Genomic DNA, 25400 nt, shown 5'->3' with positions numbered 1-25400 from the left:
ATAGTGTAATTTATATGGCTCTTTTCAAAAGCCAAATTTCTATTGCATAATATCCCTGAAGTGGCTGTATATCCTTCTCCCCTATACTCTGTACTGTTACTAATTTGTGAGATATCTCTAAGACATGATCTAGTGTTCTCTATGACATGATCCAATGGGGATTCTCATAAGATGATGGTAAATTGCACTGCATCCTAACATAAATGGTATCTAATTGGACAAGTTCTCTTAACCATGTACAAGCAAGCGCTTAACTAGTCATATCTGTTTTTCAGTCACCCTCACTTTTATTCACATCAATCTGTTTTCTATTGTCTTCAAATGTCATTGTGAAGCTCTTTTCATCCTTAGATTTTTTGTTGAGCTCTTAAAAGAATCATTTTTAAATTACTCTCATCAGCACTATTTTCCCTTCATCAGAATGTATATGTTCTATTACTTTGGAATAAAGCAATATTATCTCTATAATCAAGCTTAGTCTTGATATCAGAATATAGAGATATCAAGCTGGAACTGGGTCATTGTTCTGATTTGGTTTGTTTTCTGCACTGCCCCTCCCCAAGCAAGAAAATGAGAAGAAGCACTGATGTTTTATGCCAACATGAAGTGAGAACTGAGATGGTACTTGAAGCAAGATGGAAGACTCACTTTGCTGCTGGATTCTAGCTGAGTTTCGGGGCTTTAAGATAAATTGGCCCTCCTCATCCATGTTGAAGTCTTTCACAAATAACCCAGGCAAGATGGGAAAAGCTGTGGAAATTTTTGACTTCCATCTACCCAAGTTAATTTGAAGGTGATTCATTAAAACTTTATGTGGACACTCATAGCCTATGAGAAGTAAATGAGAATGTGAATTGACACTAATGATTTTGATCAACCTTTCAAATAGAATTCAGCATGCATATCTCTATTTTATGTCTCATTCTTTTTCAGGACAATGTAGAATGTACATCTTAAGCATTAGGAGACTTACATGGATATTATGATAAGGTAAGTTTGTATAAACTGAGAACTCTAAAATCAAGGAGAAAAATTTCAACTTATCACATTATTTATACCCATTGGAGAACTTTATATGGAAGACTTTTTCTGTGTTAACAGTATTAAGACATGTCTGTTTGAGTCTTATATAGAGATGTTTTTTACAGCATAACAAATGCCTGTTACATGTCTAGTTTGTCAATCATTTAAAAAATTTCCCTTTACATGTATATATATATATACATACATATATATATATATATATATATATATATATATATATATGTAAAATATGGTTTGTTGTCTAGCACTCTCTAAGTAATTCTATTAGGCATGTCAATTAGTTCTCTGTAAAATATCTTTTCTCATGATTATGACCACATTTATATAGTGCATTTCTCTTAACAGTATGAGGACAGTGAAGTGGAATGGCCTGCCATTGCTTCCTCCCATTGCTGTTCACCTTAACAATGTTCAGGCTGATGCTGTAAGAAACACATGAGCCCTTTTGGACACACAGCAACTATTTAATACTCTACTTGTAGACATCGACCTGGAAGAATATAGACTAATGATGAGGCAGTTTGAAGTTGTATGAAGCAGACAACTTTTGCAACACTTGAGAACATTTATAATCTGAGGGTCAAAAAGAGTCACCAGAACAAAGGGTACAATCTCAAAGCTGGATGAGAAAAAACATCATTCTCCATGGAGGCTTATGAACAACAACAGTTGAAGTCAATTCTCTCCTATCTGCTACACCTAGGGAAGGCACCAACACACATTCAATGAACAATTCAGTTTTTTCAAGGAAACGGCGGTCTCATGACTTCTTTCTTGAATGTGTGTGAAGATTTCTGAAAAGCAGTAAGAATAATACCTTTCTCACATCAACACTCTTAGAGTATTCCAACAAACAGTGACTCAGGGACAGAACAACAAACACGAAATTACAATTAAATCCAGGTGCTTGATGTGCTCTCCATTGTTTTCAGGTATTTCTTCTCTAAAGAGATCTTAGAGAGTATGTGCTGTGTTGTGGATGTGGTTTACTATGAAGTGTACCACCTTCGCTTCATCCCTTTCTGATGAATCACCAATATGATTAAAGTCTTGATTTGCCTTTTCTTCTGACACAGATAGAATGTCAGTGCTACAGTCCGAGCAAGATATATAGCAACACTTGGATGAAAAGACTCCAGATCCTTCCAAAGTTAATCTGGAAAAATCTAGGTATGACAGATACATGTGTATGGCTTATATGTTGAAATACACATTCAAATTTAGGCTAATGAAATACCAAGAGAATTAAGTTCTTGGACTTTCTTGAACATCCATGACATACAAAGCTCTTCCAAATGCTAAAACTATAATACTATCAAGTTGACACATTTCACTCCATACATTCATTTGAAATTCTGCCACTCTACATTTGTCTTTTCTCTGACCAAGAACTGCTATTGTGTCAGCCTTATAAAAAGACAAAATTGGCCCATGCCTGTATTTTCAGCACTCATTTGATTGAAACCATAAGATTGAGAGTTCCTGAATTCTTAGACTCAATAGCAATACTCTGTTGCATAAAGGAAAATAAAGTCAAATATGTGTGTTGAGTTTCTGCTGCTTATTAGCTAGTGTATTCAAACCCTGAAATTAAATATTGAAATAAATATTTCAATTTAGTAGTCCAGTTTCTGTTTTCCCAAAATAATCAAAATATCCCCATGGAGTATTTTCATGATACCTGAGAAAATTTTGGATAACCATGTTCCCTGATCTCTAAAAGACATTGTTACTGTAACTTGTGTGAAGGTCACATTCTGCATTAGAACCTTACCTGTTTCTTAGCTTTAAAAAAATCACACTTGCAAGTGCACTTGATGATCTCAGAATTTTAAATCTTATCCAAATGCTTCTGATCATTTTATTACTATTATTTATTTGACAATAATTTAGTTACTGAGAATTATTTTAAAGGCAATAGAAGGAATAGCAGGTGATTCAGTCATGAAGTATCCAATCATCTGACTATGATCACTCATTTGTGGCTAAATTGCTGGTCATAATGAGATATGAACTGCATATTTCACTCAGTCTCTGGACTCAGAGATATGGTTACATTTACAATTTTCATTAGCAAAACAATCTTCATACTTTAGAATAAACAAAACATTTTTTGTTTTTGTTTTTGTTTTTGTTTTTTGAGTTCACTGTTATTAAACTGATCTCAAGAGAGAGTACAGGACAGATGCCTCAACTCAGCCCACTCCCAGAAAGAACAAAGCCTTCATACATCAAGTTGTGGGAAGAAAGTGGACGGGGCACGATGGCTGGTAAGAAGTTAAAAACAAACTGTGAATCATTATTAAGGCCAAAGGGTTAAAAGATGTCAGTACATAATTTACACAGATGCAATGTTATCAACTTCCCGAGTGTGGACCCAGGGCATGGCCTTGGTTAGGAGTGTGGCTAGCTTTTGGGAGGGTGATGGACATCCTGAAACCATGTATTTCATGGATACTTGGAATGATTATTGAAAACAAAACAAAACAAAACATAAAAATCATTGTACAGTCAATGTCATCAGCAACATTGTAGAACTTTATGAGATGTTTGCTCTAATTTCTTGCTGCTTCTGAGAAATCTTCACTTAGACACAAAGAAAATAATCTTGACCACAGTTTATTTAAAGACACTAAACTGTTCTTTGAATGTGTTTTCATTTTAATTTTAGCCTTGTCTCTGTTTGTAACTGTTTTGCTCTGCTGTACACCTTTGTACAATATTAAGCCTGACACCTGAGCAGGCAGGACCAGGGAATTTGATGGCTCAATCTGGAGTAATGGTTGCCTATGGGCTATCACATAGGTGTTGGGAGTCAATGAAAAAAATTCCTTTAGCTAGTAGGATTTTCTGTCATGATTACCAAATGATTTTTTTCAGTTATTTTCTTCAGAAACAGTATATCCCGAGTGTTGATTTGTTTATCTTTTTAGGAAAATTAAGTTTCTCTAGGGGAAAACCCAGAAGTTTCTGTTACATTTTTTGTCACACCATAGACTCTTTCTTAATGAGATAGTATCATGTGCCTGAAGAGTATAATGAAGTTATTAGTTATGAATTTAATGAATGAACTACTGTTAGTTTTGTTTTGTGTATACTTATATTTAAGAGTAAAAAATGAAAACCTGAGAATTCATTAGTCAGGGTTTAGGGTTAGACCACTGCTCTCCTCTAGTCCTTCCTCAGATTGCCCTGGGACTTACCATACAGTGCTCTAGGAGCTTCCTCATGGCCAGGGCAGAACCATAGTTCGAAATCTTCACTGTTCTGAGAGCCAAAAAGAACCAAGTGTCACAAATAACCGGACGGTAGATTGTTGATTTATAAATAAAACCAAGGAATTTTCCCAAAGAGTTCTAAATTATTATATTGTGGGACAAAGATCCATTCAATCAGACACTCGAGCATCCACCCACCTAAATATACCAGGAGAGGAAAGAGTGAGACAGAGGAAGAGCTATAGAGACAGAGACAGAGACTGGCACTCAGAGACTCATTATACAAACTCACAGAGTGATAGAGAGCGATATATACACATACAGAGAAACACACACATAGAAGGAAAGATAGAGAGAGAAATAGAGAGAATTACACAGAGATGCACATTTAAAAACAGAAAGAACAAGTATACAGATATGTATGCACAGAGAAGAAACATACAAGTACACAAACACATTGATTAATGATTTAAAAAACAACACAAGCATAACAGAATATTACAACTCCAGGCACAGAAAATGATAAAAAGAAGGAATCAGAAAGGAGGTGAATCACATACCACAAATGAAGCACAATAAAATTGTAATTAGTAGACAGAAAAAAGATAGATAGAAAGAAAGAAAGAAAGAAAGAAAGAAAGAAAGAAAGAAAGAACGAAAGATAGAAAGTAAAGGGGAAGGAAGGAAAGAAGGACAGAAGTAAAGGAATGAAGGAAGGAAGGAAGAAGGAAGGAAGGAAGGAAGGAAGAAGGAAGGAAGGAAAGAAGGAAAGAAGGAAAGAAGGAAAGAAAGATCTGGTTGCCTTTAAGATTATCATATGTTAAATCAGGGCCAGACATATGACCAATTAATCTCACTTTATTACAATGCATCTTTATTGTGTAGTGATAGTAGAAGTATAATTCAATATTGGGCTATGAGTTTCATTTCTATGGAAACACAGACAAGAAATTCACAACAAAAATCCCTCTGTAGACTACTATTATATCTTAGATGCCTTTATTTCCAAAAAGAGAAGGTTGAAAAATATGAACTGTAAATTTGTCATGATTAAGTTTCATCTGTATTGTTTATATGTATACACATTTTCACATATGTGAATCTCAAAAACAGACTCAATTTTAACTCCAAGTAACTTGAAAATAACTTACAGGCATTCGTATCATTGGTAGTAACTTCTTCATTATATCATTAACCTTTTCAAATTTTGTTGCTGTTACATATAAATGCTGAGAAAAATACAGAGAAGTATGGTATAAAATAACTTTGAACTCATGATTACAAAATTAGTTATTATCTAGTAATTACTTGTAATCTTCAGTTTGAAATGGCAATTCTAATATACAGTAAACATCTGGTTTTCTTCCCTTGATATAACTCTGGAAGACTGTCCGTCTACCATATTTATCACAAAATTAACTGTGGGATTACTTGGTATTCAAACATAACTAACAGGTTCTGTATGCTAAAGGAAGACTGAGTAGCCATGGGTGCAGGAACTCAGCATCCTGTTATTTTTTTCCTTAAGGCAGCAGACAGGAAGGAGGGTGGTTTAATAGAGTACATCCATTTGCTTCATTGCCATCTGGACTTCCATCATTTCACACTCTTGCTTTCATGCACAGCATGTGCACAGTCTTAGGTAAATAAGGATTAATAGCAGCAGCTATTAGAAAAAGAAACCACAAGACAAAAACAAAAGAAAACTTAAAAAACAAAATAAACAAATGATGAGTGAGTACTCTCTCCATATAATGCTCCATAGAATATAAGTACTGTGAGTGTATAGGAAACAATCCCTTAAATAAGAAACACTCGCTACCCAGAAACAACCTTGACCCAAGACCAAAGGAAACCACTTCATAAGCCATCTCTTCCATAGGGTTTGTATTTATTGTCTTCTATCCACTGGAAATAACCTATTACCCTGAAAAAATATATATGTTTGTGAATGTGTGTCTGTGTATGTATTTGTGCATATGAATTTGCTAAAGTTTCATACAAGACCCTATCACAACATGACAGGCTACATGAATTTTATGTACAAGAACACATTGCACTAACTGATTTAACATCCTCTTTTCTATAGACTAAGAATTATGGAAAACCATCTTATAAGACTATCTCTCTTCTTGTGGTTATAATGTAAATAGGTAGGAACCAATGTGTGCATTAGAAAATATTGTAGAGTTAGTCACCTCTGGATGAAAATATAACTCATGGCTCAGAAATCATAGATTCAAGAAGGACACATTCAAATACTACATAAATGAACACACATACACGTGCCCACATTCACACACATGTACACACATATACATAAACATCCACACACATACATATCCATACTGAGTGAGCACAATGAATTTAAAGACAACTAAATCTGATATTCTGTTGAATATCTGAAAATTTCTAAATTTAAAAACACCAATGTATTATTAAATCCACACGAGATAGAGAAATAATTCATATAGTATTTTAATTGACATAATTATAAAATATTGTTTTCAGAGCATTTCAAACATATTAAGATCTAACTAATGATTGCAAAGATGTGTGCATTTGTTCCTTATGGTGATGTTGTGTATAAAACAGACACATTTCAAACTATTTTTAAACAAAATAGTTCTAAAATTAATATTCTTAATGCATGAATATGAAAAGACAACTGGGATTTTTTTGTACACGGTGTTATATTTCTTGGCTCATTGTGAACCAGGGATATGTAAGTAATTCTCAGAAATAAGATTAACCTTATAATAGATCACATGTTCCTACTAGAGGAAAAATAGGCTTTTAATAAGTGTTCAACGGTACATAAAAATGTGTATTTTACAAAAAAAAAAAAAACTATACCTTTTCATCCTAAGTTGATAAAAATACAAACCCTTTAAATATTGAAATTGCATATCAGTAAACTAGATGTGAAACATCTAGTGTTCCTATCACTAGAGGTGTTCCTATCACTAACAAGGTATGCATTTCAGATTAGATTACATAAAGTCATCTAGGCAGGTAGCAAAATGCTCTTTTCCAGCCATGGCATAGGCACTGACTCGTGTCTTACTTGTAATCTCTACAGTATTAAGTCAAAAAGTCAATATTTTATATATTTGTATTTGAAATCAAGAGTAGGAGAAGATATGTGCAACTTAGGGAGAGGTTTGGGGATAGCTGGGGATTCACACAGCTGACTTGGCAGTAGATTTGTATACTTAAAACAAATTATCAAATTAATGATTCTAAAATCATCTGCATTTTCATAATTTAAAATATAATCAGAGTCTGAGGAATATAAATTCAATCCTAAGGATAAGAAAAATGGGGAAAATTGGGAGGAAAAGAAATCCTTACATTGGAATAGCAAAAATATATTCCTCATTCATCCATAGGAAAAATACAGATTTTTCTTAAGTGTAATGAGTATAATAAGTATAAATAATAAGTGTAGTATGTGAGAAAGGCCTGAATGTAAATATGAAATCAAAGAAAACCACCAAAGGATTCTCAAAAATATGGAGGATCATTGCTAAATAATCAATAGAAAATGTGGAGGATGAAAAGTGGTGGAGGATATTTATTTAAATTAGAAGAGTGTTTTTATGTTCTGAAAACAACTCTTCAAGGACAAAAAAGAAATAAACACATCATGATATGAAGAAAAGCTAAAAAGTACCTATTACCAATCTTCTCAGCTACAGAAAAGGTTGTTAATAATTATGGCAGGTAATATATAAAAGCACTGGAGTCTTGGTTAAAATTCAGTAAAAATATTTACTTTATAGGAATTGGATCTATGTCACCATGGTGTTGAAAGACATCAGCGAGATTGCTCATGTACAATACTGAGCATTTGCCATAGCTGAGATCAAGCATCAGAGGCAAGAGAGCACTTCCCTCTAGAACTATCTGCTCTTCCCTTCTTCTCTGTCCTGAGGACATAACTGGTTCTGCCAGACAAGGTAATATTTTCCTAATTGACGTCACTGGTTAGAAATTACTTTTATACTACACTTTCTCTTTAAGTACTGTTTTGTATAACCTAGAAAATATTAAAATCAAAAAGCGTGGTGATCATTATATACACCTTGTTGCAATTTCAACAGTGACATGTTACATTCACAACTCTTGATACATTTTGTACACATTAGCATTTATAATTCTATTCTGCTTATAGGAAGAATGGTCTTCAGTAATCTGCATGCAACACAACAGTTAAATTTCAGATCCACACTAAATCCAATAGTGAAAATGGAACAATAATAAAAATATGAGAAAAATGGACAATTTTAAAGGATTTATTTTTTATGTAATTAAATTGTAGCTGCCTTCAGATGCACCAGATGGGGCCATTAGATCCCATTATAGATGTTTGTGATCGACCATGTGGTTACTGGGAATTGAACTCAGGACCTCTGGAAGAGCAGTTAGTGCTCTTAAATGCTGAGCAATCTCTCCAGCCCAAAATAGACAATGATTTAATAGCTATGTGTACAACTAAGTGATAAAACTACTACATATTATGCTTGAAGTTATGAGTTGTAGCCTAAGCACTGTATACATTTGAACACACAGACACACAGACATACTCACAAACACACAAACACGCACACACAAGCACAAACCAATGATAAGTTAATAAGAAATGATTTTTAAACAAACGTTACATAAAATGATATCCCTATGCCTAGAACATTGAAATAAATATGAGGATAAAGAGCCATGATTATGGAGCTGACCTTCCAAAGCAGGTATGACGATGCACAGAGACATACTGAAAGAGCAGAGTACAAAGGTAAAGCCAAAAAACAATACAGGACATGTGGATGTGGAGAGCAAATGAATTCTTGACAATAGTTTGCTCTGTTTAAGATTTGTTTATGTTTAACTTACATAATAACAATTATTGTTGATTAGAACACAAATATTTTAAAATAAGTAATAGTTGAACATGACATAAGTTAATATTTAAGCAAAAAGAACTCATGGTGAAAAGCTGCTTCATTCTAAAAGCAGCAAAGGAAAAAGGTCAAGTACCATAAAGTCAGACCAATTAGAATTACACCTTACTTCTCCCTAGAGATTACAAAATCCCTAACATCCTCACAAGGTGCTCCACACACCCTCAGAGAACACAAATGCCAGTTCAGGCTTCTGTTTGTTTGTTTGTTTGTTTGTTTGTTTGTTTGTTTGTTTTTATGTTGTTGTTTTTATCGAGACAGGGTTTCTCTGTGTAGCCCTGGCTGTCCTGAAACTCACTCTGTAGACCAGGCTGGCCTCGAACTCAGAAATCCGTCTGCCTCTGCCTCCCAAGTGCTGGGATTAAAGGTGTGCAGTACCACCGCCCTGCCCAGTTCAGGCTTCTATACCCAGTAAAACTCTGTTAGGAGAGATGGAGAAACCCAGATATTCCACGACAAAAACAAATTTACACAAGATCTTTCCACAAATCCAGATCTACAAAGGATCATAAATAGAGAAATCCAATACAAGGGGAGGGGGAACTACAACCTAGAAAAAGGAAGAAAATAACCTTTTAATAACCGAAAAAGAAGATAGCCAGAAAAACATAATTTCAGCTCTAACAACAAAAATAACAGGAAGCAACAATCTCTTTTATTTAATATCTCTCAACATCAGTGGACTCAGTTCTCTAATAAAAAAGACGTAGACTAACAGACTGGATACATAAAAAGACCCAACAGTTTGCTGCATACAGGAAACCTACCTCAGTGACAAAGACATCTGTCTACCTCAAAGAAAAGAATTTTCCAAGGAAACAATTCCAAGAAAGAAGCTGGAATAGCCATTCTAATTTCAAATAAAATTGATTTTCAAGCTAAAGTTATCAAAAAAGTTAAGGTAGGCCTCTTCATACACATCAAGGGAAAAATCTACCAAGAAGAACTCTCATTTTTGAACATCTATGCTTCAAATGCAAGGACACTCACATTCATAAAAGAAACTTTATTAAAACTCAAAGCACATATTGCACCTCACACATTAATAGATGGAGACTTCAACACCCCACTCTCATAAATAGACTGAACATGGCAACAGAAACTAAAAAGAAACTAACAGAAGTTATGAACCAATTGGATTAAACAGATATCTATACAGCATTTTATCCTAAAACAAAAGAATATTCCTTCTGCTCAGCACCCCATGGTACTTTCTCCAGAACTCACCACATTCTTGGTCACAAAGCAGGCCTCAAGAGATAGATACAAGGAGATTGTAATAATCCCAATAAAAATGATGAAACAAGCTGTTTAATTCTAATAATAAAACTTGGCATGGAAATGTATGTTGTTGCAACTACCTGAAGTAATTTTCAGTAATTGTAGAAAAAATACATTTGTTTTTGCTTTAGCATATGTATCAATGTTGCTTCATATTGCTTTCTACATATCACACATAAAAAACATTTGAGCATGCTATACCAATATAACTTTTCATATGCATAAGTTCTTACTATCTCTCCCCTCCATCCTCTTATGTCTCCATCTTACATTACTCTACAAACACATTGTCTCACTGCTAGTCAAGAAGTTGAAATTTCAGTTTTTGTTTTGTATTTACATACAGTGTCACAGGTTGGTATGTCTTCGGTGAATATCGTAAGTGAGAATGGTTTCTTCATATCCATCTTGGCTGCATCAATGGATCTGCTCAAATGAAATAAAAACAAACAACAGAGGAAAATTAATTCACTAGTAGATTATTTTAAACTAATCACTGTTAATAGTTTATAAGTAACCTCATAGTGTTAAATACAAGACCATCAGTTTGGCAATATGCAGTATTGGATGAGGGAATATTTTAAAATATTTCAGAAGCAAAGATGTTGTCACATAATAGCACATTGACTTAGGAAACACAGCCAGTCCTCAGAAATTGTTGGTTGCAATGTTGTGAAATTGGCTACATCTGACACGAACTACAATCCAGAAATTTTGGGCACCCCTGTGATCCAGATCTTGAGGATAGAAGACATAGGCTTTTGACTTGGACCTTGACATAGAAATCTTGAGACATAGTGGCCATGAAATGCTTAGGCCTAGGCAAGGTTGACCACACCCACTATTAATTTCTATTGACTGAGGGAGGTGGATCTGAATTCAAGGTCACCCTGGGAGAAAACACGGTCCCAACCTAGGCATGCTGGTACACACCATTAATCTGAGCCACATCTTCTGCTGGAGGCCTACATGAGGACATCGGAAGAAGGAAGTCTCACTCTTTTTTGCCTGCTTGCTCTTACTGCCAGCACATCTTCTTCAGGATTCCAGTTCATACAGAAGACCAGGGAAACAAACTGGCCTCAGAGACTGAAGAACTACTACATTTTTTGACATCCCCCTCCTAGATAGCTACTGTTGGCTTAGTTAGAGGACAAGTCAATACAATAAATTCCCTTAATATTCAGGGACAGTCCATAAGTTCTGTGGCTCTATTGAAAGATCTATGACTAATACACAAGGAAAAGGCAAAAGTCTGCTTGACCTTAATGGAGGAAATGCAGATGGTTTGAATTAGAGTAGCATCTATGGAGTGGAATTTAAAGTAATACTGAAGAATACTGTTTACTCCAATATAAAGAAGAGGCAAGGAGTGCACTTCCTCCACATTAAATGAATAGACAAGAGAAGCTAAAGTAATATTCAGTGACCATCTAATCAGCAACATATTTGGAGATAGTCTACCAAACATGTTTTTAAAAAAGAAATGAAGAACAATCTACAATTCACATATCAGAACAAAATTAAAGTATAATCACAAGTAAAATACCTTCTGAGAAAATAATACCAGTGATCTTTCTCTTCAATCGAACTGTAATATTAAAAGACAAAAAGGTTAGAGTCTTGACAGCACTAAAACTGTTAAGATTATTGTTCAGAAAAATTAGTATAACCCAACTGCTATTCTGAGGGTACAGGTGTAGATGATAGTCTCCACATGACTGACCATGTGCATGATATATTTCAGTGGATGACTTTTATGACAGGGGGTTGAATATAGTATGGAGGCTAGTTGGGAACATGAAGACTTGACTATGTTGCAAGAGCTATGTGACTATGGCAGGGCTAAGCTTCAGTTTCATATGTAAAAGGGGATAGTTAAGGCAGTGTCCTCTTAGTGTGACATCATGTCACATTGAAAGGGATCATTATTCACACTAAACCACAGGTTAGGTACATGACCATTGTTTAGAACACACTTAATGCAGGGAGAACACCTTTTAGAAAAAAAATACTGTTTGTTTCCTTGAGTGAATTGGCATACAAGACTGGAGGTCCTAGAATCTAGTGCTTCATCTGTGTGAGTCTTCAGTCAACTCTCTTGGTACAAATAATAAGACCACCACTATTCAACTATAGCTTATAATACTCTAATATAAGATAGATTCAATATGATTTTAACATGCTAACATCTATAACTGAAAATTTTAGGTTGAATGTGTTAAACCTAATTGATATTTGACACATTCACAGTGGCTTTTAGTCATCAACATTATCTTTTTTTATTTTTTTTAATTTATTGATATATTTATTTACATTTCAAATGATTTCCCCTTTTCTGGACCCCCACTTCCCGAAAGTCCCATCAGTCCCCTTCCCTCCCCCTGTTTTCCCACCCAACCCTTCCCTGTTCTGACTTTGTTCTATACTGCTTCACTGAGTCTTTCCAGAACAAGGGGCCACTCCTCCGTTCTTCTTGTACCTCATTTGATGTGTGGATTATGTTTTGGGTATTCCAGTTTTCTAGGTTAATATCGACTTATTACTGAGTGCATACCATGATTCATCTTTTGAGTCTGGGTTACCTCACTTAGAATGATGTTCTCCAGCTCCATCCATTTGCCTAAGTATTTCATGAATTCATTGTTTCTAATGGCTGAATAGTACTCCATTGTGTATATATACCACATTTTTTGCATCCACTCTTCTGTTGAGGGATACCTGGGTTCTTTCCATCTCCTGGCAATTATAAATAGGGCTGCTATGAACATAGTAGAACATGTATCCTTATTACATGCTGGGGAATCTTTTGGGTATATGCCCAGGAGTGGTATAGCAGGATCTTCTGGAAGTGAGGTGCCCATTTTTCGGAGGAACCGCCAGACTGATTTCCAGAGTGGTTGTACCAATTTGCAACCCCACCAGCAGTGGAGGAGTGTTCCTCTTTCTCCACATCCTCGCCAACACCTGCTGTTTCCTGAATTTTTAATCTTAGCCATTCTGACTGGTGTAAGGTGAAATCTCAGGGTTGTTTTGATTTGCATTTCCCTAATGACTAATGAAGTTGAGCACTTTTTAAGATGTTTCTCTGCTGTCCGAAATTCTTCAGGTGAGAATTCTTTTTTTTTTTATTCGATATAATTTATTTACATTTCAAATGATTTCCCCTTTTCTAGCCCCCCCACTCCCCGAAAGTCCTGCAAGCCCCCTTCTCTTCCCCTGTCCTCCCACCCACCCCTTCTCACTTCCCCGTTCCAATTAGCAACCCTTACCCAGTGCACTATTCCTTTTGCCTATGCTCAAAACCCTATGTAATGTTTATTTTTCCTATCAGTAAGCTAAAGGATACATTGATTCCTCTTTCTAAAAATAATTATCCATGCTGCAAAGATCTTTCATTCACTGAATTTTCTTCTCCACTCTGCCACTGTTCCAACTTCCATAATGCAAGCTGACTTCCTATGGACTTATGAACTGATTCTTGCTCACAGACTGGCACATTCATGATTCTACACTCAGCTGCTCACCTACTCTAGTCTCTCCCTACAACCATTTTTATCAGAAGGGTGGATTATGTCTGCGCCCCTCAACCTACACATATACACACACATACTCACATGCAGACACACAGATACACACACCCAACACATCACATATCACTAAAATAGAAAATGACATAGCAGTAAAGCTCGTAGGTACTTGATGATGTGAAGTGGTTGGTTCTGACACTTTGATCAGGAAATGCATATGAACACTGAAGGTCCTGTTACCTAATTGGTTCTTCATCGAACAATAAAGATCTTAATGACCAATGAGCTAAGTGGAATAAGAAGGAATTCCAGTTTTACTATGGGAAGTCTTGCAGATGCAGGGGAGGTTGAAAGGATTCACCATGCTACAGAGGGAGAAAGAGACACCAGCCATGTGAGATCTAAGGTGTTTTGGCCATTGATTTCTTCCCTAGGTGGCCTGGGGTATCAGGCAGGAGATTAGAAACATAATTAACCTGAGGGTAGACTTAGGGTGCTGAGCTTGGACTAAGGTGACTGAGCAAAGTTAAGGACAGATTAGGAAGTGTTGACCTGGGGGAGAAAAGAAGGGTATGAGAATTGAGGAAGGCTTAGAAGAGCCTGGATATTGAGCAGTCATATCAAAATGAGGTAGTTTGTGTATCTAGCATTTGCAGATCTGATGGTATTTTATCCTTTGACCTTTATCCTTATCAATTGCCCATTAGCTACCAGTGACATTGTACTGCACAGACATTCTAATACTTGAGTATTCTATGAGTAATTATTTTTATGTGTTCAATTAAATACTATTTTTATCGAAATTAACTGGGTAATATTTGAGGTGTCGATCCAATTTATGTATACTATGCAGTATTATTGGAGAGAAATCAATTTGTGAATTTTTAAAACCTAGATAATACCAGACATTATGGGGAAAACCATGTGGAGAATACGCTACATCCTTGTAAGTCCTTGTTTTGTCCACATCCTTTTTAGAAGACAGTGCACCTCCATTCTTTCCCAAGAATCTCTGGAATTCTGATGAACATCACAGATAAAAAACTAAGGTACATACTTACATGTGAGAAGTATGTTGTAGAAATTATAGACAAACTGGTATCATCATTGAAGATAAAAATTGCAGTTGGCATCTGGTATACAGTCAGATTAACTGTACTCTAATTTTGCAAATATTCTGATTAATTGGTTTAACCCGTGAATTTTGAAGCATTAATTTGCCCACCAATTTTTATAGCTATCTTCCTATGAATACAGGTTCAAACTATCGGTCTTACCAAAAGGAAGCCAAAAAACTTCCATCTGGCCAAAACAGGAAAAGGTTCTTGCAAAGAGAGAATTCATTTTTTCTGACTAGTTCCACATTATCCACAGCCCACAGGTTATTCAGTGGAATGATCAATTTTATTTTAAATTTTTTCTTATTCCTAGAAAGAGAATCAAGAATCTCTGTTAGTGTAATTTGCATTGTAGTTGGTAATGCTTATGGAAATACTGAGTTCCTCCTGTCCCAGAGCAGAGGAGGACTCCGGTTTATCACGCAGGCACAGTTCAAGCCAGGGAACATGGAATTCAACAAAGCATGTGGAAGGAAGTTACTGGATACGAGCTTCTCAAGGCTCATAAATATACATAGCCTGATTTTTTTATGACTGGAGAAGGTTTAAAACAAATTTTTCATGAATATGTGTGTGAATATATATACATACATATATATATATATATATATATATATATATATATATATATATATATATATATATATATATATATATTTGAATTTGTGACATTTTGAGAAAGATATGTATTTCAAATTTCTTCCTTACATTTTGTTCATTAGTAACCATTTTGCTTTTATTTTTATAATGAAATACCATAAAACATTAGTTGAAATTTTATATTTTACTTAACTATATGTAATAATCTTTCCCAAATAAATCATATAAAATATTATCTAACTGAATAATATTCATTTTCCTTTGCCCTTCTTTGTATATTAAGAAGTCATATCAGCTCACAACAATGGCTCCTTTAGTAAACATACAAAGGACATATCATACAAATATCCAAAATATGATTATTTATCCCTACAATTTAAACAAATAATTAGAAATATGTCTTCCTATCAAGCATTCTGTTCTTATCAAAAGTGCTTGTAAGAAGCAACCTTGGAAGTATTACTTTCCTTCTTTCATCATTCCCTTTATATGCAGTTTGTCCTTTGAGAATTTCAAATACATATATACTATTTTCTAATTAATTTTTCTTGTTTTCTCCTTTCCCTTCTATCTTTGGACAGAATCCTTCCCATATATGTGACATTTCTATTACATTATGATAGGCTGAATATTAACTCTTTGCATGTGTATGTGTGTGTGTTTGTGTTAGTGTGTGTGTTTGTGTGTGTGTGTGTGTGTGTATGTTTCAATGTGTGCACTGGGGTACATAAGTCTGTATTGGACACTGTTGAGCTAACACATTGGAACAAAACTAAACATACTTATTCTGCCTCTTTCAGATTCAAGAGACAATATGAGACTATATAAACTCTGATTTAAAAATCATATATATGTATATAAATTTGAAATATGTGGTGTTTTTTACACAAAATACTACAGAGAAAATATCCCACACTATCTAATGTACCATGTAACAGCCAAAATACAATTATGTAATATTTACTATAGCATACACATGAACACTCACACACAAACATACAAACAAATGTCGAAATCAAATGAAATATTTGTACTTATATTTTCTTTCCACTTCAGGACTTCTAATTATATATATATATATATATATATATATATATATATATATATATATATTATACATACATATATATGTAGCAATAAAAATATGTATATATACATATAAATGCATGTATATGAACAAAAATTCAGAAGAAATGCATAAAACTAAAGCCTCTAATTCAAATGTCTGATAAGAGATAACCTATCTTTCAAAAGGAAATAATGACATTCATCTCCTACAATACTACTAATGCTCTTAACAAAATATGAATGGCAATCTCAAAATAATTTTAGTTTTTCTCACTACACAGCAGTAGCAAGACAAATATATGGTCTTTCAAGAAAAACATTTATTTTACTTTCCTTTACTCTCAAAAATTAAAGTGAATTTCACTTACACCAATTTTACATAAAAGGTACCTGATCAGTATCTACATTTTTCATTCAAATGAGTCAATTACTATCTTTTAAAAAATGTATTTCCAAGTGTGGACTAAAGTTGAGTTGAGTAGAAATGATGAGAAGGATGAGAGATTGGTAGACAAAACTGTATATTCACTTATTTTGAACCTGTATCAGCCAGACAATAACATTTTCTATGCTGGGAGCTTACAGACACTGATCAGGGTTGAAGGCCAAATTTACCCCATTTTTCTCTTCTGAAAATTTCATTTTCCCACAGTTTTTGAAAAGTATCTTCTGGCATATTATCTAAGAATGGCCAGAAATTTTATCTACCAAGCTGAATAAACTATATTATTGATGTCTGTTCTCCAGACCATTTATGAACTTATGAGAACCTATTGTAAAATATTTACTTGATAGTATCAGTATCAACTTCATACCTTCTAGAATAGAAAGGCTATGATCACGGAGAGTGGAGATTATATGGGATATGGTCCAGCAAGACACCTCCATGATCATAAGTTACAGTGCAACCTTATATACATCTTCATTTAATCACAGCGCTTTTCTTGAGTATATGCAGAATCACCAACTAGGAAGAACTCGCTGCCTGAAGTTTCCTGTGATTACTAACTGCTATTAGAAGGGATAGTAGCTGCACCTTGATTCTTTATATGGAAACTATGAAGTCAAGAAGCATTTACATGGGTTGCCACTTGTGTACAAGAATCATAATCAGGCATTCTTCTCTCTTTTGTCTCAGTCTATCTGGAAACAACAAGTAAGAAGACACCAGCTTCTCATATTTTAAATATTTTATTTTGAGAATATGTCTCTCTGTACAGTCCACATAATCCCACAAAGTTTCAATACTCATAAGTCAGCTTTATAATGTTACTATTACTGGCATGTGCTTGTCCTTCTGCCTCCTTTTAAAGTTTGTCGTTATTCTTTCCCCAGATTCAAATAGCAGGAGAGCACCTTAAATATTTCAACTTTTAAAGAAAATGTGTCTAAATCTTTGGACAAAACAAATTGAGAAGTGCCTATGGGATTGTCGACCAAACCTCAACCACTGTAGAGTAAAAAGAAGTTGTGAGCATGAAGTAATGAATGTATGTTCTTTTTAAAATAGAAGTAAAAGAACATTTTATATTCATACAGAAAGTCCTAATTAAACTGTAGCCTATCATAGTTAGGAATGCTAGTTGCAAATACTCACAGGTTACTAGACACTACTAACACGTCATCAAATAAGGACAGATGTCGTCTGTTTGTTTTCGTGCCCCTTGTGAGTTCCACGGGACCTTGGCACAGCAAGGTTCGCTGTAATCCACCCATGTCTGCCTTCACAAGGGGTTCCGTATAGAAAAGTCGAGGTACTCCTTGTACAGGTCTCCACCTAACGGAACAAGAACTCAGGGGATAAGTTGTAAGACCAATGTTCATACTGAATTTTAATTTCATGATATAAAAACACACTAAATAAAGATTAAAGGCAAGATCTGAGGAATATGATTGCAACATTTATAATGATAAGTTAATATACAGTACACATGAATGAAATTCACAAATAAATAAGTATATAATATTGAAAGATAATGGTAACTCATAACATAAATGATATTCTATTGGGAAAGATAGTAAGAACTTAAAAAATGAACCTGAGTTAAAAATTTTAGATTGTTTTTGATACTTGTAAACATTCTGGCCTTTCTTATATATTAGCCTATATGTCTGTATCCTTCAGAAATTTCCTTGTAATGTGATTGTCCCTTCCTCCAACTATCTTGAACGTTAAAAACTTACATATGAGTAGCTGGTGTGTATTGTCTTCTCAAGGTGTAATTGTATTGATATAAATAACTCAGGACCAACACTTATGCTTACATATTTCTGATGTTCAGCTGAGCTGTCAAAGCTCTTATAATAAACTAGATTACTGTCAAATCGGAAAAACAAACAAATATATAAACAAACAAACAAACAAAAAAAACCAAATCCTCCAGCATTCAAAAAGATATTTGTTAAGTTTGTCTAGTCCAGAAAAAGGGTCATTTCTCTTGTTGTCTGCCTGTGGCTCCTATGTAAATATCAACATTGATTCTGGGAAGTAAAAAAAACTGTACATTTTAAAATTGATACCTAGATTCCTGGACCTCTCCAAACACTCCATCTCCTGTGCTATGCTAAAGATAGAAGCCCCTCCCCATCTCTATGAAGGTAATGCTTCTCCTACTCAAATTATTCCCTTTTTTCTCTCCTGGATATTCTTCCTTCTTTATTACCCAGCCTTGACCTTATCAAATCTGTTTCTCTTTTCTCTCTGAACTCTTCCAGCTGCCTCTGAACATCTTTCCTTTCTAATTCCTAATGAAATTCTTCCCTGTAATAATGGGCAAATCTTCTGTTGGTTTCTTTACTGTAATGTGCTCATACAAAGGCATATTTATGATATATACTTTCCTTATGGGACTATGATTTTGCCCAAATCATATTACTTTTTTCAAAGTATGTGAACAGACACACTATATCTTTTATTAGAAAGCATTTAGGATCCCTGTGAATCGAACTGTCTAAGAGATACAGCTACCAATAGTTGTCATCACCAATGTCTATCAATAATGAAAAGACACATTAAAGATAATTCCAATTCAATTTTGTGCAGGAAAAAAGAGATAATTCCTGATGTGCTTTGTCTATCATCAGATTCAAACTGTATATAAAAATACCTTTTCCCTGGAGCCTGGAAGGGAGAAACTTCCAATGGAATTGAAATTTTATTTTGCCTTCCTCCCCTTGAACATCATATTGCTGAATACAGTTTGAAAACATACTATTGAGGTGTGAGGCCTCTTTAGTGGACAGGCTGATAGTCCGTTGTAATGTTAATAGTCTAAGGCTCTGGGTCCTCTGACACAGTGACACACACACATTGCCTTCTCTTATACTTATGGCTTCAAAAATAATTTTCTGTAACTGAAATATTGTAAGAAATAATTTCTTACAACCTCAGAGATAGATAGATAGACAGACAGACAGATAGATAACCACAATAATAATATATGTACAGCAATATGTGAAATACATGTATAAAATATTTGTATATACTTATAATATATAAAGGTTCTCAATTCCTAATCTTTAAACCTATTCAGAATGAATGTGAAAAGGACCACATGTAGACTTCATTAATATTGTGAACCTTAGAGTCTAGTAAATGCAAAAATCACAGTAATCTTTGAAATGTATAGAAGAAGACACATACTTATTAGGATTCAATAAACTTTATGTAGCTAATATATGTTGAAGTCAAGGAAACAGCCAGGTTTTCCTAACGATTAAATCTAGTTGTGTCTCAGGGAGTCTATATATTCTAAAATGCCAAGATAGTTCCAGCTCAGGATAGATCACGGATGGATTCCTGGTGTTTAGAAACAAACATAAAGCTCCGCACCAAAATTAGTATTTATAAAATAATTAGTGAAAAATTAATCCTGTTCAGAGAAAAGCATCATTTCCCTTGCCTCTGGGAAAACAAACTGGCAATCCCTTGCCTTGTGACTCCTATGAGGATTGTCAATAGCCACACTGGCCATTAATTTTACCTGAACAGGAAGTAAAAGTAATTTTTATACATTTCCCTTAGATTGTGTTTCTTCCCAAACATCTCCATCAGCTTCTGCACTAAGCTAACTCCCAAAATGTTATAGGAGCCCCATTCTCTTTATGATGGCAACGTTTCTCTCACTCCCCCAGCTATCTCCAATTTTCTACCCTGATATTCTCTGTTCTATCTTAGACAACACTGATAAAATCAAGCTTCAATCTGATGTAAACATTTTTAGATTCCTCTGAACATTTTTATCTAACCCATAATCACCTTCTTCCCTGTAATATTGGAGTGGCTACTTTTTGGTGGTTACTCTACACTCTTTATATAATACAAATATTAAATTCTATATTAAGTGAATGTAACTCTGCTCAAAAATATGACATATCTAACAATGATTATGTAGAGACACACCAATGTCATGTAGAAAGCATTTAAGACCCATGAGATTCAAAGTCAGGAAAAACAGCAGCCGATGGTTGTCATCACATATTTCAAATACTAATGTTAAGATATGTTACAAAATAATAGCAACTCAAATTCATGATGAACAAATGGAAAGGAAATTAACATGTCTGTAAATTAGTTCCTGTCTAATCTGAATAAATGTTCAAATATTCAGAAGTAGATTCCAAAGAACACAAAATGAGTTGTAAACTGTACGAATTTGAAGAAAACCAGGGAATTGTTAGATTTAGGGTCTACAAAAAAATATGGCAAATTCTTTTTAAAAATCTTTGTAGACAAGGTGGTTAAAACAATTGTGTTGTACATAAAATAATCCTCACTCATATCTTTGACAGATTTTTTTAAATTTACAGAAATCTTTCTCCTGTATGCTCAAAGCATACCTCCCCTCACATAATAATGTTGTTTCTACAGAAGATTGGTACCAATTATGGCTACCATGACTACCTTTTCAAGAAACCACTGCTGAGTTGAGAAGTAGTTCACATGATCTGGAGGAATAAAGAGAGAAAACTTTCTGATATGATTAGACTATCATGAGAAAGGAAATACTTATAAAAAAATACCTTTTCGGTGGAGCCTGGAAGGGAGAACCTTTGAATAAACTTGAATTTTGCCTTCCTGCTTCTGAATACCAAACTGGAGACTACAGTTGGTAGACAAGCTACTGAAGTCTGAGGATTCCGTAGTAGTCAAGATGAAGAATCATTGTGATGTCGATATTCTAAGGCTCTTGCCAACTGACAAATGGGCACATGCATGTCCTTCCCGTATACTTAGTGGCTTTAAAACATTTTTCTAACAGTTGTTGAACCATATGTCTTTGCAAGGTATCACATATTTTCACAACCATACATATGTACATGAAAGTTATATAGGTGAGGGAGAGAATATAGAGACAGATACGTGACAGATCAGTAGACAGATTGATAGCTACTCTTCTGGTGTTTCTTTACTCTGTTCATACAATTTGAATACTAAAACATATGTGAAGTGACTATCATGTTGCCCAAAATATATATCTTTAAAGAATATGCAGAGAGACACTGGCTTTTATGTAGAAAGTCATGAGATTAGAGGTGTCAGGAAGAAGAACAGCAGCCAATGGTTTTCATAACACATCACACAGTAATGTAAAGGAATTTTACAAAAATGATACCAATTCAGTTTCATGATACTAAAAATTTAAAAGTAAATGAACATATGAGGAAAATGATTCCTTTCTATTTGAATGAACATTAAAATAGTTACATTTAAATAATCACAACACATCTTGGAAAAAATAGCAATTTGCTGGAAACCCAAATAGTTCATAGGTTTTAGGTTGAAGTCTAACCGGTTTACAAGAAAAGTGGGTAAAAACAATTAGTCTAGAAAATATTCCTGTTCCATGTTCAGGGTAGGTATTTTTTGAAGACCTATAGATTGCATTCTCCCGGAAGCTCAAAGCATAGCTCTCCTTATTTCATAACTTTGTTTTGTTAGGGAATTGGCACTGAATATTGTTACTGAGTAACTTTCCATGAAGACACTGCCAAGCTAAGAGCTAGTTTACTGGATCTGGAGAATCAAGATAGAACACTTCCTGATTTTATTAGACTATCATAAGAATCAAATTAGTTATTACATACATACCTTTACAATGGAGCCTGGAATTGACAATCAATCAATGGATATGAAATTATCACTTTCCTTCTAGGCACTAAATACCAACTGTAGACTGCAGTTCGTAAGCCAACCACTGAAGTCTGGGAATTCTTTAGCAGTGACAGGCCATTGTGGTTTCAAGATACAGAAGTTTATGCTATAACTGACAAAGTGACAAGTGCTTTTCACATCCTTCAGTCTTTTGGCTTTAAGTGTGTCTTTCTTTAACAATTGTTGAAATATAGGAATTTTTATTAAATAACCGATTGTTGAAATATGGGAAATTTTATTAAATATCAGATTTTCCTAAAAATATGACATGAGAGATGAGGTAGATAGATAGATAGATATCAATAATAATACCTGTTGAAAGGGGAAGGAATTTTATACAAAACAATGTGAATTATACAAAACAATGTGAAATGCATATTCATTCCCAAATATTCTCAATATCTAATTCTTTTTTAAACTCTGAAAGGTATATGTGAAAATTCAGTTTCATTATCACTCTGAGCCTTAGAGACCAACATGCAAAAATCATAAGAGACTTTAAAAATTAATGTGGCTTCCTGAATGGTGCCAGAAAGTTTCATCCACATGGATATCAGATAGCATTGAAGATTTGTATATTTTCTTTCCATCACAGTGACTGCTTAATTTAGAATCATAGTTAAGTATAACATGCATTATTTAAATAAATTCCCTCTATCATCTACAACTTCACAATAAAAACCACTGTAATAAATATAAAATATTTATTTTATTTTATCGTTATTATTTAAAGTTTGAAACATAAGGCCTTTTATTTTCCTTTTTCAGACAAATCATTATATTTTCTTTCTCATTCCTTTTATTAAACGTAGTTTCTTTTGTCATACAACACATTCTGATAATTTTCCCTTCCTCCAGACCTTTCCCCTCTACTCTCTCATATACATACATACACACACACGCACACACACAGACTCACACACAAACATACATACATACACACACATACACACAAACAAATATACACACACTCACACACACACACACAAACATACATATACACATACATTCACACACACAAACATACATAAACACACACTCACACACACACATACACACAAACATACATATACACACACACTCACACACAAATATACATACACACACACACACACACAAACATACACACACACTCACATACAAACATACATATATACACACACACTCAGACACACACATATATTTACACACACAAACATACATACACACACACACTCACACACAAACATACATATACACACTTTCCCCTTCTCTCACATTTAGTTTCACTCCATTTCTTTCTCTCATTCGAAAAGAGCAGGCTTCTAAAAGATAACAACATAATATATCAAAGTGAGTTACACTAAGAGAAAATGAAAACCATTATATTAATGTCAGACAATGAGAGCTAACAGAAAGCCAAAGAGCCCCAACACAAGGCAAAAGAATCAGAGACATTTTCCTAGTACATATTCCAGGTACATATACAGGATCTTTACAGAGTCATGTAGGCCTTGTGATTCCTGCTTAAGTTTTGGTGAGTTATTGGAGTTTTGTCCATTCATTTTAGATGGTTTTGCTCTCCTGGTCTTCCATGCTCTATGGCTCCCTCACACCCTGAGTAGAAAAGCAGTCTTCAAAGTCTTTATTAGAGAATTTGAACACTAAAATACTCATTACTTTTGAATATATTCAAAATATGTATTGATAAATTTTGTAATATGGGAATTGACAGATTGAGGTAAATGACCAAAGTATCCATTGTGTAAGATTTCAGTATTTCAGTTCGTTAATGGTGATTGTGATTATACAGATTTTTTTCCTCTGTACTTAAATTTGATTCCACTTACTCCCTTAGAACAAGCACTTAATCAAAAGATTAGGAAAAGTAGTTATCTTCAAGCATTATTTCTCTATCAGCAATTATATATTTGAATATAATTCACTGTCCTGTACTGACAGAATCAGAGTGTTCCTCTTGAGCAATGTGAAGTAAACTGAGGATATTTATTCCATGGTAAGTCATGCAAGTTATGAAAACAGAAACAGTTATGCACGTTTGTCTGAACACAATTAAAAGTGGAGCCATGTGAGAATTCTGAATGCTTATGAGAACGCCCCAGGAAAACACGATGTAAATCTTGTAGACTCAGTTTCTTCAAACACAGAATTGTATGGGGAATGGTTTTCGTGCTCCACCCAGGGATAGTGGATAGGTGTGAATTCATCAGCTGTGGTTTTTAATGTGACTCTATGGAAATTTATGTTTTTGCCATGTGTGGCTGGTTCCTGTAACTGAACTCCTTCCTCCTGTGTTCCTATTTCCTCTTCTTTTTCTTTTTTCTTACTTTCTTTCTTACCCTGCCCCTTCCACCATGTAACTTCAAGTCTGATAGGTTAGGTGCTTCATCTCCCATTGAAGCCAGCAAAGTAGCCCAGCTAGAACA

General features: G+C 34.4%; 1 protein-coding gene across 1 annotated transcript in view; it reads right to left on the bottom strand.

The window, feature by feature from the left end:
* The window catches only part of LOC127673799 (uncharacterized), a 103996-nt gene that overhangs the window by 28829 nt on the left and 49767 nt on the right, over positions 1–25400 (bottom strand). Inside the window, exon 19 of the mRNA XM_052169554.1 lies at positions 649–828. Coding sequence (XP_052025514.1) covers positions 649–828 — 180 coding nt within the window. The remainder of the gene's footprint in view (positions 1–648; positions 829–25400) is intronic.

Source organism: Apodemus sylvaticus, chromosome 23 (assembly GCF_947179515.1).
Source record: "Apodemus sylvaticus chromosome 23, mApoSyl1.1, whole genome shotgun sequence".
In the NCBI taxonomy this organism is placed as follows: Eukaryota; Metazoa; Chordata; class Mammalia; order Rodentia; family Muridae; genus Apodemus; species Apodemus sylvaticus.
Note: the sequence above shows the minus strand (reverse complement) of the source record. Positions and strands in the feature narration are given on the sequence as shown.